Source organism: Xiphophorus hellerii, chromosome 1 (assembly GCF_003331165.1).
Source record: "Xiphophorus hellerii strain 12219 chromosome 1, Xiphophorus_hellerii-4.1, whole genome shotgun sequence".
In the NCBI taxonomy this organism is placed as follows: Eukaryota; Metazoa; Chordata; class Actinopteri; order Cyprinodontiformes; family Poeciliidae; genus Xiphophorus; species Xiphophorus hellerii.
This window is the reverse complement of record NC_045672.1, coordinates 16,259,865-16,279,998: the sequence shown is the minus strand read 5'-3', so window position 1 is coordinate 16,279,998 and position 20,134 is coordinate 16,259,865. Positions and strand designations below refer to the sequence as shown.

Here is a 20,134-nt window from a genome sequence, read left to right as displayed (position 1 = left end):
TTCCTTTTACAGCCTGCAAGCGTGCCTCTGATCCTCGACTTCAGAGAGAAGCCGAGCCCCATAGAGAATGAGGAAGCATATCAGATGAGCTGGCTGCACGGTTTCACCTATTGTTCAACCCGGCCTGGCTGTTGGGGCCCCGGGACTCCTCAGGTTCTTACCGTGGGTTCTTATTGTTCAGGCTGAGAGCGATTTCATTGACAGCATGTGCATGAGACATGACCATATTGAAGCCATACTGCATGGAGAGACAGAGAAACAGTGAGCAGGATGTGGTAAGAAAAAAAAAAAATTATGTGTTCAACACTTGACAGCACAGGAAACGCATCATCCCATCCGTGTCAGACTGTGCACCACACAGGACTGTGCAAAGTGAAATGCAGGTGCAGCCGCTTGTATACCTGATAGTTCATGATTGCTCTCAAGCACATGATGCACACATGCACATCATCTTTTTGGCTCACGAGCCTCGAGTTCTTGATGGTTTTGCTGTTTGAAACGGATCCATTCCTGCAACAGATGGAATAAAGTTACAAGTTGAAATTGTCCAGTGATTTATTTGAGTTCCGTTATATATATATATATTCTTGCTGATTGTCTGCCTTCCTCATGACTTGGTATGAGAGTGGCTCATAGAAAGTGAGAAGTAGAAGTCCCAGAGAACAGGGACAAAAAACACTTTTTTGAGGTTGCAGATGAATTATGGGAAAGGTTTAGTTTCCTTTCTGCTGCCAGGCGACCGAAATGTGAGATCACACACAGCTGTTATGCAAATGTACTGCAAAGTCATCATATGTACAGTACATATACTTTTACTTCACGCTTTTCCGTTAATTTTTTCTGGTCTATTCATTAATATCTCAATATGTACAGGTGCAACTCTGAATTAAATTAGAATCAAATCAAAAGTAACTTATTTAATTAATTCAATTTAAAAAGTGAAACAAATTTATGATAGTAAAATCATTACAAATATATGTCTACAAAAATGCTTATTTCAGCATAAATTTGGTTCGATGAGGAGTGGAATATAACACGAGACCCAAGAAATGGGTCTTGGGTCCCATTTCTTGGGTCTTGGGTCCACCGCTAATGGGGTCCATTAGCGGTGGACCCCAAACTGTTGGAGCTCTACTGCACTACTCATCATTCCAAAAGTCCAGCACTATTCACAATTGACTCAATTCTGTTGTTAACCCAACTGCTTGTGCAACTTTCATTTTACTGCACTTTTCTGTCCACTTGGCTGTCCATGTTATGTTTGGATATAGAATTGTGAATAGGCAGCTCCTAGAACAATCAGTTTTTGCTCTACAGGTCATCAGAATCCATGATTGTGTCGATCATAACACGGCTGGAGCAGAACATTTTTGTGTTGAAAATATTTTGTCTTCTTTTTTGGTTTGATGCGATTCTGCAATTTTCTGAAAAACCAAATTCTAGGTTTTTGTAAACATAAGCTATGATCTTCTATATTTATAGAATTAAATATATTACTGTTGTGTGTAATGAAACTATGTAATAGGTTCACTTTTTTAACTGAATTCCTGACATGAATTATATTTTTGATCACATTCTAATTTATTGAGATGCACTTTTTACATAAGGTTATGCTAAAGCAGTTTTTATCTAAAATGTTACATTTATAAAGCCTCATATTCCACTCAAATATGCATTCTCATCACCCCAAACATCCAACTTTTCTTTGTCTCTTTGGTATGCTGCAGTGATGAGGAGAACTGCCAGACATATGCTGCTGCTAACAGCTGGCTCTCATCTGTAGACGGAGAGGATGCACATCTGGCTGGATGAGCCATTAACAATGAGACACAAAGTTCTAAAGGTCAAAGATGCTCAGCTTCTATGTTTGATCGAATTTATGCATAACAAGACCGAGAAAGCGATAACCTAACCCCATAACTTATCGAAGCAGACTCCTGAGAGACAACAGCCCTGAGACTTGCATGCTAATTCATGTTTACAGCATTCAAGGGGAAAGCACAGAGAGCCAACAGGAGGACGAGCTAAAAGCGGGGGAAGTTACGTACCGCAGGACAGACTGGCGGGCAGAACGCACCAGCGTGTTGCAGAAGGGTTGGGCGCCCGTATGGTGCAGATCCTCTATGGACCTGCTCCATGATTTAGCTTTGTCCAAGAAGCCATCCTCCCCATTTTCCAGCCCCTCAAAATCCAACCTGGGCCACGCACAGACAGACAGAGGAAGCCAACAACAGAGGCACGGGGGAGGGAGACGAGGGATGAGGGAGGCAAAGTTAGCGAGACAGCTTGGTAGAAAGCCAGGCGTTATCAGGAGTACTGAAGGAAGGGAAGCTGCATGATGAAGCTTAGCACAGAGATTCATTTCAGGCAACATGTAGCTCGAAGCTAAACCATGTAGCAACTGTCCAGATGTACATTCGCACTGCAACAAAGCTTTTAAAACAGTCCAAAAGAAGACATTTCAGATGCACAGGCAGCGTCCCCACAAGCTCTACAGGACACAGCAGCTGGATTCCAGGCCAATCCCAGTTCCTCAGGAAAGGTTTTAGACCGGAGAGGTGTGAAGGTGTGGGTGCACTCACATGACAGCACACTGGGCAAAGGAGAGGTACTCAACCAGGACATCAAGACCTCTGTTCTCGTCATTGAGGAACTCCCTGACCCACCTGTGATGCATAAAAACACAGCGGGCTCACCAAACCAGGAACACGCCTTCACAATACACTGAGATCTGCTCTTGACATTTTAATTGCAAAAATATAACAAACAAGTAAGAGAGACTGAAACTCTAGAAACTTTAGAAAGAAAAAGGGAAATGTGACAGATTTAAGGCTGAACAAAGGCTGCAGAAGATGACAACAATTCATCACAATTTACAAAATGAGATGTTTTAAAAGGTTGTGGACTAAAATGACTCAGTGCAAGAGTAATGAATTGAATTATGGATGATATATGTAAATAAATACTGTAGCTACAGTTTATGTATGCAATTAAATGTAACACAATCCAATCAAGTATCTCTGGCAAGACAAAAAAATGTTTACAGATGCCATTCTGCCACTGTGACTGGGGTTGAACTCGAGAAAAATAGGCAAACATTTAATTCTCAAAATGTGCAGAGCTGGTAGATCCACACAAACTACCAGTTCCCTCCCATTTTATACTTGTAAGCTACTTTCTGTTGGTCAATCATAGGAAGTCCCAGTAAAATAGATGAAAGGTGGGATTGTAATATGCTAAAATGTGAAACATCCAAAGGGTAAAAAAACAATACTTTGGCAAGATACTGCATATCACAGTAGCTTTAGAGAAAAATAGAAGCAAGGTTTATCATGTCTTTGCATGTAGATGAAGAATAGAGAGGGTCCAAGTTAATAATGTTTGAGGTTCATAAATTAAATCTAATTTTTTTTATGAAAGCAAGTTCCCTAAATACCCATGGGAATCTCAGGTGACAACCATGTCTGTATTATTCTTCTTCTTTGCAGCAGACAGACTATAAAGTAAATTTGATATTAAATCAGATTAATCTGGACTATAAGGTGCAGAGATTAGATTAAAACCAAGGTCTGATCATTTTCAAGACATGTGCATACAAATTAGTACAGAGTTATTTACTACTTTATATCAAAATCTACAACATGGAACAAAGTTTTGTAAATCCTGCTTAAAAGGAACAAATAGACAATAGAATGGTTAAGATACATATATTTCTAAGACCCCCCAGTACACTGTATTTGTAATGTCTTTAGTCTTCTACATAGAACACAATGATGTTTTTCTAATTAATTTTCTGTTTTAATTCTTTAAGACATGATGGCCCCTATTCCTGCCATTTCTTATGTAAATGTGTCATATGATAAGGTCAAGAGAAGAAAAGTCTGGACTACAAATTAGCTGCTTTTATGTAGTTCATGATCAGACTCTTCTAGAGTTTTATTTGACCTTTCCTTACAAGATTACAACTTTAAACAAGGTTGACAGTTTTCAGAGTTTCCCTTGCAATGGGAATTAAGTGCTTTCAGCTTTGTTTCAATAACTTTTCAGCTCGTCTACAACCCGTCAGGTTAAATGTCACACTGCGATTCTTCCTAATTCTATAAACTGTTTAAGCAATTCCTGCGTTACTCCAAAGTACACATCGCAAAAACAACTAGAATAACACCAGAGAAATGCTGAAGATATTTTCCGAGATGTTTTCCCCGGCCAGAGTGAAAGAATTGGGGGAAAAAGGTCCGCGGAAACAAAATGCTTCAGATTTCCAGGGATAGAAACCAACTCTAAACAAAGGAATTCCCATTGCACCCAGCAAAAGAATGCGGAGGGCATATGGCAGAGAAGTGGGCTCAGGTCGAAGCCCCTGACACTCCACAATATTTAGTCTGCCTCCCCCGCAGACCCCTGCTCTGCTCCTCCCCATTTTCTTCAGGAAACTTCAGGGGGGCAGGATTTGGGTAAAAGGTTCTTAAAATAGTCCCGAAACGCTGGATATGATTACCGGCTGCTAGTCATCCGATGGATAAGCCGGGCTGAAAACCAATAAAGATCCTCAAATGAAGTGGAGAGAAGGAAAGAGGGGTGAGAAGAGGAGCAGAGGAAAAAAAAAGAAGAAAGGCAAAGATCATCAGCTTATTGTCCCAACCTCTGTATCCCTTCTAGCCTGTGACCCCCTCACTCTTTCCTCTACATCTGTCCAATTAGTTACCAGTTCTGATTGTCTTGGCAATGCCAGTAATAACACACAGTAAGGCCCCAGATTCTCTCGCTCTCACACACAGACGTGCAGAATAAACCAACATCTGTTACACTCAGTCCCACCCACATAAGTCTTCTGAAAATATTTCTCTTGGTTGTCTTTTGTGCTTTTTTTTAATGCTTTAAAACTGATGTTTACTCGCTTTTTATAGGGTCGGGATCAGTAAAAAGAAAAAAAAAACATGATAGTTTAAATGTTGCAATTGCTCTACAAATGAAATAAATGAAATGCCCACATAGAAAACTCTCTTTGTGTTTCTGCTGCCGTCCACTGTGTCCAGCTATCTCATGGTCAGCCTGGCTTCCCGTCCTTCTGGCGAGAACAACAAAGCTTCCTGCTTAACAGTGTGGAGGCATCACAATGGCTACCATCTGGGCATTATGAGGACCAGCTCCATAAGGTAGAGCTGCAGACCTTGGTAAGTTAGAACAATACGTGGAGCTCTGGACACTAAAGCTCTGGGACAGTGCAGCAACCCACAAAGGAATAGTCTTTACAAAAGAAAAACTGTAAAGCCCCCCCCAGTTTCCCTCCATCCACCAAGCTTTTAGCACCAGTAAATACAGCTGTGCAATTCATCAGAAGATAAGAGCTGATTACCCAATGTGGTTGGTCCGCAGTGATATCTCCAGCTCCCTCAGGACTTTTGTGGATTCCTGCACACGCCGACGAAATTTCTGATAAACACGACAAAAACAGAGTTAGCCGCAGATTCATCATCATAACAAACTGTTATTTAATGGGTAGTGACAGATTACACATTGCTTTAAGATAATACTCCACCCATGAACACTCTTACACATTCATCTCTGATAAAGCCTGCTGTCTACAGTGCCTTACAGTATTTGTACCCCTTTGACATTTTGTGAAACTACCAATACAACTTTCAATGTTTTATATTTGGATTTTATGTGATAAAACTCAGAAATCATTTTGAAGTAGAGAAAAAAAAAGAAATGCAGAGCTTTCAAAAATCTTTTCAAAACTATATCTGAAATGTGTGGTATGCATTTGCATTTAGCTTCACTGAGTCTATACATTGCAGAACCAATTTGCTTTTCTCTAAGCAGCCTTGCCAGGTTTTCTTCCAGGATTGCTGTGCATTTATCTCCATCCATCAGTTTCCCGCAGCGTGATGCTTCCACCACAGGTCACGTTGGGAAGGTGTGCTCAGTTTAGAATAGAATAGAATAGAATAGAATAGAATAGAATAGAATAGAATAGAATAGAATAGAATAGAATTCAACTTTATTGTCATTGGACATGCCACAAGTACAAAGCAACGAAATGCAGTTTGCATCCATCCAAAAGTGCACGGTTAGTTTTTCTTCACACAGTGTTTTGCGCACAGGCTCAAGAAAGTTGATTTTGGTCTCATGTGACCAGATCACCTTCGTCCACACGATGGCTGAGTTGCTGACATGTAGCAAGAAGCCAAAAGAGCCAACGGAAATGCTTCTCTGTTTATTGCTCTCCTTGCCCAGAGTGTGCAGTTTAGGACGACAGCCATGTTTAGACACGTCTGCAGATGTTTCACGCTGTTCTCACTTTTGGATGATTGACTGAACAGTGTTCAGTGATAAGTTCAAAGTGTAGGACACTGTTTTATAACCTAACTTTGATTTAAACTTTACCAGAACTGTCTCCCTGATCTGTCTGCTGCGTTCCTTCTTTGTTCATTATTGTTCTCCATCTTCTGCACTGCCTTGACAGAACAGCTGTATTTATAATGACATTTACACTCACAGAGATGTGGTTTATATTTAAGGGTATCAGAACGCAGGGGGTTAAACACTTATGCATGCCACACTTTTCAGATGTTTATATTTAAAGACTTTTGAAATGTTGTTCTATTATATAAAATAAAAATGAAATATATTGATGATTCTGGTTAGAATGTGACAATGGTCAGGCATTCCTGCAAGACACAGAGTCATCCAAGCTATTTGTAAACAAACTGGACCAGAAGCAGATTTCGTTCTTTAGTTTGTTTAGTTGCTTTGTTGGATTTGCCAAAAATCTGTGCAGCTCCACTCCCAGACAACAAGTTTATGTTCCCACCTTTCGTGTGACTCCTGGGTCCAAGTATCCTCGGAGCTTCTGGATGTAGGTGTGCGGGGGGTTCTTCACCTGAAACCTCTCCTGAAAACACAACAGGGCATTGAAATGGGAGTTCACTCCAGGCAGAGTTGCACAGGCAGCTGTACGCACAGCGTCAGTGCAGGTTTAGGAAGCAGCAATAGCGTGAATTCACCTGATCGCAGATCAAATCCCATTTCTTCTCATTGTCGTACTGCCTGAGGAGCCGAGCTTTGTCCGGAGGCAGATTCATCGAATTCTGGAAAAAACACAGAAAATCTGGGTATTAATTTCACGCATGGCAACAAATGTACGTTTTCTCTATTTTGCCTATTTATAGCAGTGCTGTGCAGAGGCCTGTGGCGCCAGTAGCTGTACACGGGACAGAATTTTGGACCGTGACCTCACTTCCTGTGTTGACTCCGCATCCTGTTGCAGGAGATGATCTGCATCTCCTTCAGTCTGAGTGTCGGTTTGTTTTTCACCACAACACGCCGCTATCAGAGCCCAGGCTCATTGCCAGACCTGTTATCTAAAGCAGCCGTGAAAAAGGAAAAAAAAAAAGAAAACACTTCAACACCGTAGGAGATGTCCAGAGGCTGCCTGTTTACTGGGCTCAAATTAAACTTTAATTGCTTCAGTTTGTTTTCCTAGACCGCAGCATTTAAGGAGTTTATGTCCGCATGACAACCGTGGAAGAAGAAAAAAAAAAAACACACACACACATCTATATAGGCTGACTGTATGACAGAAGCTTTAGACTGATTGCTTCCTTCTGAGCCAAATGCTTGTAAACAGGGATAGACGGGAAAATCTTAAAAATGAGGAAGCGCAACAATAGGAGGGATTCTGACAGTGTCTGAAACTGACCGCTTCAGCAGTTCTTCTGAAGAAGAAAAAAAAAGAAGAAGAAATTTCATTTTCCTCTTTGCTCAATGAACCGTCATTCATCCAAGGATCAACTACATGACACAGGCAAAGCCACAAACTGTCTGTCGGCGTGACTTCTTAACCTGCAGCTATAATTCAGTCTGCAGAGCTCTGCTCCCTCCAGATGAGAGCTCTGCTCAGAGACATTTTTTTTCCCCCATTGGAAGATTAAAAAAAATTTTTTTAAAAGACTGTATATTTGTTGCTATGACAACCACCCCTGTCGCCGAAAAGCAGCACAACGTCACTTGTGACAGTTTCATAGTCAATTTCCCAAGGAGACACTTGGTTGCTCATCCTATCAATAAAACATGAGTAATTTTGTTTTGTAAGGAGCGAAGTTGGTAACTAAGGCTTGACTGTGGTTTAAGAGCTAATGACTGCAGATTTTCATGAGCATTGATTTATGTCACAAGGTTCTATAAATATACAGCAATAGAAAAAAAATGTATGAGAAAGCTTCGAGAGGCTTTAACTGGGTGGAAAACCATGCCAAGACGTGGAATATTTTGACTGGACTTAAAGCCTCTTGCAGAAGAGAGGGTGGGGAGAGAAGCGACATGCATACCAGATGTTCAGAATTACAGAAGGAATGTGTCCTGTTTATAGTGGTAGTTTATGGCAGTAAACTTTCTCTCTTGTCTGAAACTCTTTTCTTCTTTTTGGGGGAGAAATGTCACCTTCGGCAGTCTGAGAAGGCTTCCGCTCGCAGCAGAGGAGCGGAATCTCCCAACCGTATGTTTCTCTGATAAACCGTCTGGACGGATTTTGAACTGCACTGCCACCACACACAGTCAAATGTGAAATCTTTTTCCTGTTTTTTTTAAACTTTTTTATTTTCTTGATGCAACTTTTACGTTTCCATCTACCACTTTATCCAAGACTAAGAGGAGGGGGTGAAAGGTCAAGGAGGGGCTTAAACCCAGACACACCTCTCACCGGCGATCCTCATTAGCTCGTTCCAGAGGCACACTAGGCGTTTCAAGGCCAGAGATACATTTACTGCTTCAATGTGATATTAAAGCAGCCAACGTACAGAGGAAGCTAAGTTTAATTGCTTCCATCTCGGATGTCCTTCATTCGGTCAGAACCTGCAGTCATATAATGAATTAAAATGTGAGTTCTGATAAGCCTCCTTATTTGTCAGATAAAAAAAAAATCTTCACAATTACCAGATGTTCAATACTTGAAACATCAACCTGTGTGCAATTAATTTACATTTGCTTCACTTAGTGAAGTGAGATACTTTACTAAGCCAAAAAAAAAAATCTAATTTATTGAATATTATTATATATCTCACCTCCATAGATGTAGACTGATACATAAATCGAGAGCTTTACTTTTGGCTCGGTTCTTTCTTTCTAACGATGAACTAAAGCAGGACTGCGCAGCCCTCTTGCAGCCAGCCTTTGGAGGATAGATGTAAATTTAATGCTTGGTGGTCTGGCTTTGTTTATGGGGCCTCTGTGGATGCAGCCAGAAACAGAAACAGGGAGCCTCCTTTAAATCTTCACATGGGAACTCCACCTTTAGCGAGGCAGGATGGTGACAGACAAGGGTGGAGAGTCGCAGGGACGTGGAGGTGAAATGTAAAGTTTCTAATTTTCTAGCATGATTTTAAGTGAAGTACTGAGATTATTAGAAAACAAAGACAAGGATTTTTTTCTTTTCCGTTTTGCAGCATTGATTAAAAAAAAAACCCCAAAAAAACATAACGTTGCAATTGAAACTTCATTTAAGTTTAAAAAAGGAGCAGATGTTGTGCTAAACCACACAACGTAATCTGAGTGAAGATCACTGTTTGGGCTATGCTGGTGCTGCCAAAAATGTTCATTGCTCCCACTATTACTTGAAAGACGTTAATGAAAGGTTACAGATGGCATCAAAGGTCGGTCAGTTCTGGCCAACATTAAACCAACTCAAACAAAAATAAATGAAGGACAATCGCGCCACAAAATATTTATAAAAAGCACAAACCAGAACTAACATAGCACAATTGATTGACACCAGCTGTGTTTGGTTTAGGTCATGTGCTTGGCCAGGATGACCTTTGATGACCTCTGCAAGCTTCTATTGATGTCTTTAAAAAGGATCGCAGCACAAACCAGCACAAGCAGAAATTCTTATAACCTTTACAAAGGTTTATAGAATGTGGAGTGGCCAAATGTGCAAAGCTAAAATCTAACAGGCATATTTTCATGGAAGTGTAACCAACCCTTCAAAATGACTACCACTACAATAACTCTAACACAGCTTTGTTTTTTTTTATCTTAGACCAATTAATTTATGTCATCTTTTATTTCAAAGTCGATTTTTTAAGCCTGTCCTCCTGCCTGATGTATCCATGTATCCATCCCTTAATAGCTGATGTTTTTGTGGTGTTTTCTTCTTTATTTTTGACAAAATCTATAGGTCGTTTTACAAAATCTATATTTTGCTTAAATATTGAGAACTTGTTCCTCTTAGCTTCAAAATGCTTTTTGAGAACTTCTGGATAAATACTCTAGGATCTGTCCAACCCTGAAGACTGCTTCCCTTTGTTTTTCTGGCCAGTGCGTTCTCAAGTAGAACTGTAGGGCAAGGAAGCGAAGAGGAAGGTCTCTTTTTGTAGTAATTCAATTCTGACTTACTGGAAAACATGGAGACCAGATGCACAGAGAGATACTCGTCCATTTGGCAAAGACAAAGGAACAAAGGAAGCATAACATGCGTATTGTTTTGGTGTATGACTGGATGATTTCACGTATAGAACTATTGATTAGAGGCAAAAACATGGAAATATTTGACTGATGAGCAATTAATGCATAATAGAATCTCATGACAATTCAGAGAGCTGTCATATAGTGATATATGAGGTATTTAATAATGTCTGTGGGAGGTTTTGGTGGTGTAAACAAACACAGGTGAGAGCGTGGAGCCACAGGTGTTATTAACTCCACTGTAAGACGTTTGCTTGCAAACAATGGAGGGACAGAAGTCATAGGAGAGGTTTCCTTCCCGACAAGATTTGGGGAATTTGAGCCAAGTAACCCAATTTAGCTAATTTCATTTCACTTTCTCCCACAGCGATGCTATCTTTCACTTCCTGTGTTTAGAAGGAGCTAAAAGAGGTCATTTTATGTGGGAGAGTGAGCAGCAGCACTTTAAAAAGTTTAAGATCCATTAGCCCATTTTAGGAGAAAAACATTACAGAAATGCCAAAAATGTTTGTGCTTGTTATGTTGCCCACGTATCCTCTCCTCCCAGCGCAGCCTTTCCTGCTGGACCTGAATCTGAAGCGTACAAAGGATCCAGTGTTGGGCTTTGTTCTGATTTGATGCTCTGCCATACCCATCCTTTTGACATTTGAGCTAATTCCCCCCCCCCTCCTTCATGTGGAGTCACTAACAATAGCAGGTGGGTAGGGTCAGTTTATACCCTCTGGTCCTTTTTATACAGTAAAACGCATTACGCGGCACAACCGGACAGACTGGTTTTAATGTCAATTCTCCCACTTAAGCAGAATGAAAGTCATGGGTGGGTAAAAGATGAATACTGTTCAACTTAATTTTCCGGACTAATGGGTTAACAGATGATTCAGTACAATTGGTTTGTGGTAGCTCTTGTAAAATGAATGAAAAAGAACCCACATCATCTAGACACATGGTTGTTGTAAAGCAAACGCCTACAAGCCGACCAGGTGAGGGTGTAACTTCTAAAGCAGGGGGATATTGGAGCCGCTAACAAAGGAAAGTTTCAAAAAAAGAGCAGTTTAAGTAGCTCAGAGAGTCATGTTACTGGTTAAGGAGGCGAGTAAAGCTACCAAGGACACGGCGGAGCACTTAAGTCACACACTGACCCCCGGGTCCCAGCGCAGATATCCGACTCTACGGGGCAGCTCCATCTGCCCCCTCCGACCGGACAGCCGCCTAATCTGAACTGATTTACAATCAGCCTTGAGATGAGTTTATGACCGGCAGCTGGAGCTAGAAGCCCCCCAAAAGATACAAATGGAGAGAAGTGACAGAATGTTTCCTCCTTGACCTCGAGTGAAACATTTCCTGCCAGAAATACTGTACACGTACACTGAGCCAATGGCAAATACACAACAAAAGCTTTTAGGCTCTGCCTTATCCACCCCTGGCCAAAATGCTTCCTCTTTCACAATGTGTGTCTATATCTAATTTGATAGGCTTCGCAGGCTAGACTTGGCTATCATCGGCTCACTGGGAAAGGAGTGGGTGGCTGGAGAGCTCACCGTGCTGGACAGAGCCGCTGGCAGTCCAGACACTAAAGTCTCTCTGCTCATCAGGACAGAGTCCAGGGAGGAGGGACCAAAAAGATCACATCAGATATAAGCTTACTGTGAGATGTATGATTTCTACACACAACAGTGTACTGAGAATAATTTCTACAGTGATTGCAAAAGTATTCATTGGATTTTAGGTCTATTTTACAGCCTCTATCAAATCAAAATCGATACATATCGCGATAGACATATAATTAATACCAACAGATAATACATCTGATAGAATATGCAATCTATAGCTTATTCACTTCTATCCAGAACGGCACATCACTCTGGGGAATGTAGGCAGAGGAAAGACTTTACCCGCACCGCCAGCTAAGCAAGGTTGGTGGCATCAACTAACTCACTCAACTCTTTAATAAAAACTGTTTGACAACAAAAAAAAAAAAAAGGCAACAGTGTGGAGTGAAAACTGTGGATAAAAGAGTTAGGTCTGCCACCAGTTTGGCAGTATTTCATATACTTAACACAAAAAAACTAATCAATAATTATTATTTCGACTGATATGAAATGCTTATTAATCAGGCATTTTTCAGCCATATTCCATCTCCTCTGTCAGGTTTTCCTTAGCCTGTATTTAACTCCTTCCGTCCTTTATTCAATCTGACCAGCTTCCTTGTCCCTGTTGAGATAAAACCCAACCCTCAGGATGATGCTGCCACCGCTATGTAGCACCAGGGAGAATGTTGGTGTGTTCAGAATGACGATGAGCACTTCTACTCTTCCACCACATGTATTAGAAGAGTACAAAATGTTCAGTTCTGCTCTCATCTGACCAGTCTACATCTTTGAGCTCATTTTATAAACAGGATTTCTGCTTACGACAGTAAGGGTGACTGAACAATAAATGCATAGTCCACTTGTGACATTTTGCTTATTTCTCTTCCGCTATTGGTCGTTCACGCAGAACTCCAATCAAATACATTTAGTTTCTTTTTGTAACATGGCAAAATGTGAAGACATTCAGGGGGTGTGAAAACTTTTGTAAAACTAATTTTCTGCAGTAGATTACCAATAAAAATATATACATTTAAAAAGTGTTTCTATAAGAAACAAAAACATCACTGGGGAATTTGCCTGCATAACAGTGCAGTCATTAATCAGTGAGTACCATAAATGAATAAATGGTCAAGAAATAAAAATACTGAAGCATTCCATAATGAGTAATATAAGCTCCGCGGATCTGTGTTCCCAGCAAAAACCAGAAAAAGAAGCCAACAAGGAGGCAAAGAAAACAGTAGGAATATGTTGAGCTGGCATAATACTTAAGCATAATAAGCAACCCTAGAATGGAAAGTGATGCCCAGTCCCCACTAAACCAGAAATAACTGGAAGCAGTTCAAGATAAATGTGTCCTTCTGGAAAAAATAACTTCGACGAGCCTTGAGAAGGACAGAAAGAGGTAAACATAGAACTAGCTTTTGGACATTTGCCTGACGTAGCGTACATGTCTCACACTGACTGCACAGGAGACCATGGCTCCATGAGGTGGGCTGATCAAATTGAATGACCATCATATTTGATATCATTGGTGTGCATCAGACTTTATGACAGACTCTAACATCCAATTTTATAATAATGGATGTTTCTGTCAGCGCTGCATGTTTGGATAACTCCTTTTCCGTTGCAGTGAAACACAATGACAGGAGACAGGATGGGAGCTTCAGCTGTTGCCGTCACAGAGCTGCAGGGACTTCCGCTAACTCTTCAGGAAATCAAAAAGCCGCTTCGGGTAACTTTGGGCTTGCTCTGCTGCGGGGTACATGCGGATCTGATACATCCACTGTCGCAGCGAGTTTGTTTTAAGTGTAATTTCAGCGCCTTGTCCAACTCCGGGGTAAGGTCTCACTGAACCGAAAGCGACAGAGCAGAGTGTGAGAAAACACGGCCCCCCTTTCTTCAGAGCGGACACCCGATCGGCCTCCTCGCTCTTTGGCGAGGTAACCCAAACCAGGCGAGGATAACAAAGCGTGCACACACAGAGATGCTGGAAGGAGGGGACAGCAGCAAAGTGCACACTACCAAACCAAAAAACACAAGAAACAGAGAGCGTCGCTCATTCTGGTGCTGGGCCTTCTGTACAGATATACGCAGGATTAAGAAACAATGGTGTAGGTGTTTATGGGAAAAAACAGCACAAGAAGGGGAAAAACCGCCATCAGAGCACGAATCAAAATAAAACCACTTCATAACTTCTGATTAACTCCCTGACCTTTCACTATGAAGGTAAAATGCATAATGCAAAAACATCTAAGACTTTATATTCATTTTAATCACACAGAAAAAAAATTATCCTCAGATGTCTAAAGGTCATGTTCAGCACCTAAAGGATTGTTTCTAAACAAAGTTTCATAAGGGAGGACAAATAAAGGTACAATGGCTCAAACTTTCACTAAACTGTGTCCATCTGAAATTATGGGCTGCTTAAACAATGTACAGCTTACAGCTTACAACTTACAGCTGCATTGCCAGGTTTTCTGTCCTCCTCTAGAGGCAGCAGAGCGCTCTCCACTATGAACCTACGGCATGTCTCCTCGTCTTCGACGTCTGAGTCAGGCTGCTAAGATAAATAACTTCCAATCTCTTCTTTTCAACACAATCAAACGGACACCAAAACAACAACAGGATGGCGGTAAAATGCTACTTCCAGTTCATAAATCAACAACCTCCTCTCAGAGACCATTTGCTACTTGGTTTGTTTAACCGGTGATGCAGAAGCGATAAACAGCAATGATAAGTTAGTCCAAACTAAAAAATAAAAAAACAATTATCATCACAGGCTTCTCTGAAGGCTAACCCACAAAAGTAACAGATATAGGGTCCAGCAGGGTCCGTCTGGAGCCAGAGTGTTTTCAGAAGCTTCAAAAGTGTTGCAATCAGGAAATAAACATTTGTTTGCATCTTCTGATCTGTTCTTGAAAACAAATGTGACGTAAAACAGAGCAGCTTAGAAATTTGACATTACTGTTCAATACTGGATGGGTTTTTTTCACAAAATTTCTGCCTGATCCAGCACATAAAACCTTTCAGTTATTTATTTATAACTCTGAGCTATAAATAAAGAAGTACCAATCAGGTGTTCCTGCTTCATACTCTGATTTAGAGTTTTATTTAAGTCTGACTTGTTGATTCAGATTGACACTTTTTTTGTAATCACTGTAACTCATCACATAGAAAAAAAAGTTTCTTCTGATTCAAGTAGTGGTTTTGAATCCGTTAGCAAATACAGAAATGACAAGATTATTCTCACTTATAGGGAATATGTTCCTAACCTTTATTTGATTTTATTTTTATTTTATGAAGCTCAAAAATTTACCCACTGTTACTTAGACTTTTTATCTACTTCGATGAATTCCTATATTTGACACATTGCCAATAGATCAAAGACAATCAAGGGAAAAAAACTCTCTGCTTCTTCTTCTTGGTACATCTCTACCCAATTCATTCAGACATTCAAAAAAAAAAACAAGAACCCTCGTTGAGTGAACTAGTTGAATCTTTATAAACTTTGGTATTGGAAGACGTCTACAAAGACAGAAACTTTTTACTGTCAGCAAAAGAATATGAAATATGTGATTCCTGAACAAGTGCTGAAAACCCGGTGAGAAAAGGATTATCAACAAAAGGATAATGAATGTTCCATGTCTCAAGTCAGTTCTTTGTGCCATTATTTTTCCGCCCCCGTTTCTTGAAAACAGGATTTTCAGAAAATATGTTGAAAGGAAAGTCAAAGTGACAAAAACAGCTTTAGAAATTCTGTGAAACTATTGAAAATCTCCTTAAAAGGGAAGTACAATCACATTCAAAGCAAGTAAGGAGTCTCTAAATTCTTAGTACATCTAAGAATTTTTTTTGAGGGGAAGTAGCAAATCTTTCACCTACAATTTTTCTATTTTGATTTCAGAAATGTCCAATTTAGACGTTTTTACCCTGCAGAAGTGAGCTTTTGAGTGCTGTCAGGCGTACATCCTGCTTGTTCTCAGTGTCCAAGCAAGCCTCCGGGAAGCCCCAGGCAAACAGGGGATACGCACTGGGAATGTTGGGAATGCAGGTACATGAATGCCACATTAACTCATGCTGGTCAGGCATGTTGGCACGCTGTCCGGTTAAAAAGGTCGAGGACTGTGGAGAGATAATACGGTTTCCATTCAGAGAATCTTCAGAGGAATTTGTAGTGAAGAAATGGGAACAAAGGAAGGAGGAAGAAAAACAATCATAAAGCAAAAATTAACTAATGACATCACCGCATTTCTCAAAATAAAAAACTCCCTTTATTTTTAATAAAAATGACTTCATTCATTTCTAGCGTCATTTTATAAGAGAAGCAGAAGTCATGAGGCAACCGAAAGTAAAGTGTTCTAGACCAGAGGCGGCGGCGTGATCCAGCTGCAGCCCAGCGGCTGTTTAAAGGGGCTTGCAGCGGTTCTTGAAGGGGGAAAAAAAAAAATGGAGTGTGGCTGCACAAAGGGCACTGGGGGGGATGAGGCACCCTTTTCTAAAAACAACAGCAACTGACAGAGTCCCCATTGTACTTTAGAGGAAACCACTTCTCCAACATGCAGCCCTGATGCAGCTGCATTAGAGCCACATGCTCCACACCCCCATTGACACACTCAGCTGCACACACAAAGGCAAAGCGATCGCCTATAAATGGCTATAAAGTGCTATTTTAAAAAAAAAAAAAAAGGGGAGACTCTTGTAATTTGTCAGAGTCTCCCTTTTTTGTAAACACAGCAACTCAAGGCAGGAATACATACACATTTTTTTGATATGATAAGCCTGTGGTAGGGAAACAGACAAGTGTGAATCAACAAGCAGCAGCTGGTAAGTTTGGCCAAAAAGCAGGAAAATGGGGTAAACAGCTGACACCGTGAAGTCACACTTTTACGAGTTCGAAATGTAAAACACAGAAAGTGACGAAGATATTTCTAACTATAGCGAGTCACCCGCCTGATTATTCTGATATCATGTGGTTCATTACACTGAATATCTCATATCACCTAAAATACAAAGTGCAATAAGTAAAAAAAAAAAAAAGGAAGAGCTTCGTGAATGAAATCTAACATGTACATACAAGGACATGGTTTCCTAATTCCTACTTAGTCGTGGATCTTAACTTTTGGTTTAAAAAAATACCATAAAGAGAGAGAAAAAAAAAAAGTAGTAAGACGTTAAAACTCCTTATAAACTATACCAGACCTAAGAGTGGTATAGCCTGAGGCCAGAGGGCACCAGGTGGACACAACAATATCTCTGCCTGCCCGGCTGCTCTAAAACCAAATCATCTGAAGTCATCCGCTATAATCTCCTCCGTTTTAGACGGTTGGGATTTATGAATTAAACAGCTGTACTCTGCAGAAGTACTCTTATCCCTTCAACTTCTTCAGATTTTGCCATGTTTTACTTACAAACTTCATTGTATTCATTTTTATCATACTTATTCTTGTGAATTCTTCCGACAAGACAAAAGACACTGGTGGTGTAATATTTTTTGGACCATTAAAAGTCTTTAAAAAAAAGTGTGTCCTGCATTTGCTGTCCACCCTATTTTCTCTGATAGTCCTAAATAAAAGCCAGTTTGATCAATTCTCTTCAGATGTGATTAAGTCAGATGAAACTAAAATGTGACTTTTCTGCCTACATGCATAATACAATGGATTCTGTATCCCTAATGTACAATACGGTAGTGGATGCATTATGCTGTGGGCTCTTCAGCAACAACTGAATTAGGATAAAGCAGATTAGAATGGCTCTAAATCCAATTGGAAAACATTAAATTAAACCTTTAAAATCATTGAACTTGAAAATATTTAGCGAAGCTGAATGAGGAAATGTATTTTAGTTTGAAATCAAGAACGTTGGTTCCAAAGTATAGATGAAGAAGGGATGGAACAAGTACAAAGAACACTTTTTATATGTGTAAATTCCTCTTCAATTCACAACTATGCTGCACTTTTTGTTCGTCTACGATATAAAATCCCAACAAACAAAAGTTTGTTGCGTCATGAAAAGAAAAAAACTGAAGATGGGCAAGATACTTTTGCGAGATACTGCGCACAACATATGTTTTAGTCATGGGAGAAACATTCCCAGTTTACTTCATAAACCAGGCTGAGTCATATCAGGCAAAAACCGCAACCACTGTTTGGCAAATAAAAATGATTTTGGATTTATGCTGCTTTTTTCCCCCCGTGCAGCTTGAATGTATTAGTTCCACTTGAGAGGCGGCTCGATTTCCCTCAGACTTGAGCCATAAAGAATCGGTGTCGTCAGAGCAGGAGTCACACTGTCAGCATATCTGACACGACTGACATAACCTCTTTCGGTAGTTTTCCCACAATCAAAACTGAAAAAAAAGCAGTAAACACCACAGAGCTGCATGATGCAACTCGGTGACAGAGTTCAGGAGACGGAGCAGAGTCAGAGAAATCGTTTAGGTTGGTTTGGAGTGCAATGGAGGGGCAAAAGAAATAAGCAGTGCTGCTCCTAAATATATGTGTGCTGTTGGTGAAGTCATTCTGACCGGGAACAGAAGGAAAGAAACAAAAAAAAAAAACACCAGTTGAAGGGAAATCTTCCCTCTCGAGTTCTCCTGTGGCCTTCAGCTGAAACCAAGACGCAGGATTCATGTTTGTCTCTCATCTCACATCACTTTCATAAGACACGATTATATGGGAAAAGTTATAATTGTGGTAGAAGTCCAGTAAAGGTGAAGTTGGGGAAATAAACATTATTTATTGGCTACAACTTCAGAATTTAGTTGAAAGAAGGGAATCTATCAGCGGGGTCAAGGTAGTCATCTAAAGCTCAGTGAAGATCAGCTTTGCATTAGCAGGAAGCAGCAGCAGCAGCACGGTTCTTATTACCCAGCGAACAAACCACAATGATAGAAACAATTTCCCCTGTAAAATGAGAAAAATTCCTTTTTCCAGCCACAAGCCGAGGTAGCACAAAAGAGAGCAGAAGGAGCGAGTCGATGCCTTTAGCACATGTTGCTGTTTAGAGCGAACCAAAGCATTTTATTAGCACACCACATGAAGTAGTCATATATGCTAACTCAGGGGTCCCGCCCCTCCTCCACTCCTGAGCGACCCTGCTAAAGTCATTAGAGCGGGGATATTACTACGCCGGGGAATGGCTGCTGCAGCCATGACATCATCAGGGGCTGCTGTCAGTCCAGTGAAGCCGGGCGGGCGTCGTGCCCGAGAGAGAGGACTCATCCGTTTGCACCCGGCAATTAGAAACACAGATGTCTGAGTGAAGCGGCCAAGAGGTTAACTCTGGAGGAGACCCTCAGCTCAGGTCGAGGCTTCACAACACCGGCCTTGATGGAGAAGTGGCAACAAGTGGCCAGTGTTGAAGGTGGTCAGAGCTAATCGACAGACAGACGCAGAACAGTCCAGGACGAACCTGGAGGGAAACCAGTCGGACGTTACGTTTGACATCAGACCGGGTCAGGCGTAGACCCGTCAAGATAAACTGCAGGACGAAAAACTGCCCCAGAAGTTCTCACAATAAATGATAATATTGTAGTTTTGAGACCATTTTCAAGTATAATACTATAAAGCCAGAATGTGTACTCAAAGATTAGTAACCTTTAAATTCTTATGAACATTTGACACTGGAACTGGAGACATTTAAAATATCCAAAATAAAACAAACAGAACAACAGAAACAACAAATAAAATGAATTACAAAGTCTTTGTAAACAAAATTGTCCTTCAAAAAAAAAAAAGGGGGCTAGTTGAGACCAAAGCACCAAACTGAAGACCAGTTTTGGTAGAAAGAGAGAGAGAAAACAGAAGAACAGTAAATCATGCAAATGGAAATTATTGAGCTCATTTTAATTTATCAGGCCTAGTCAGACGTTCACCTTTAAGCAGAACAGCAACAGAGCTACAAAGGAACAATTTAGAACAAAGCATATTTAGGCGTTGGAATGGCCCAGTCCAAACCCAGAGACTCTGAAGCATTATTGCTCCCAAACCTTTCTGAGACACTTAAATCCCAGTTAGACATTTTAAATGGACCATTAGTGGGTCGACCTACTGCCACCAACATTAAGAAACACCCATCATCCT

General features: G+C 40.6%; 1 protein-coding gene across 5 annotated transcripts in view; it reads right to left on the bottom strand.

Annotated features, from left to right (window-relative positions):
* Positions 1-20,134, bottom strand: part of fmnl3 (formin-like 3) — a 38,995-nt gene that overhangs the window by 15,578 nt on the left and 3,283 nt on the right. For 4 of the 5 annotated variants that reach the window (XM_032574784.1, XM_032574790.1, XM_032574808.1 and 1 more), the window contains exons 2-8: positions 7,011-7,094; positions 6,818-6,898; positions 5,357-5,433; positions 2,583-2,666; positions 2,049-2,195; positions 402-510; positions 162-238 (exon numbers count right to left, since the gene is read on the bottom strand). In XM_032574784.1, the coding sequence (XP_032430675.1) occupies positions 162-238; positions 402-510; positions 2,049-2,195; positions 2,583-2,666; positions 5,357-5,433; positions 6,818-6,898; positions 7,011-7,094 (659 nt within the window). The remainder of the gene's footprint in view (positions 1-161; positions 239-401; positions 511-2,048; positions 2,196-2,582; positions 2,667-5,356; positions 5,434-6,817; positions 6,899-7,010; positions 7,095-20,134) is intronic. The other variant, XM_032574816.1, reaches the window with a different exon arrangement.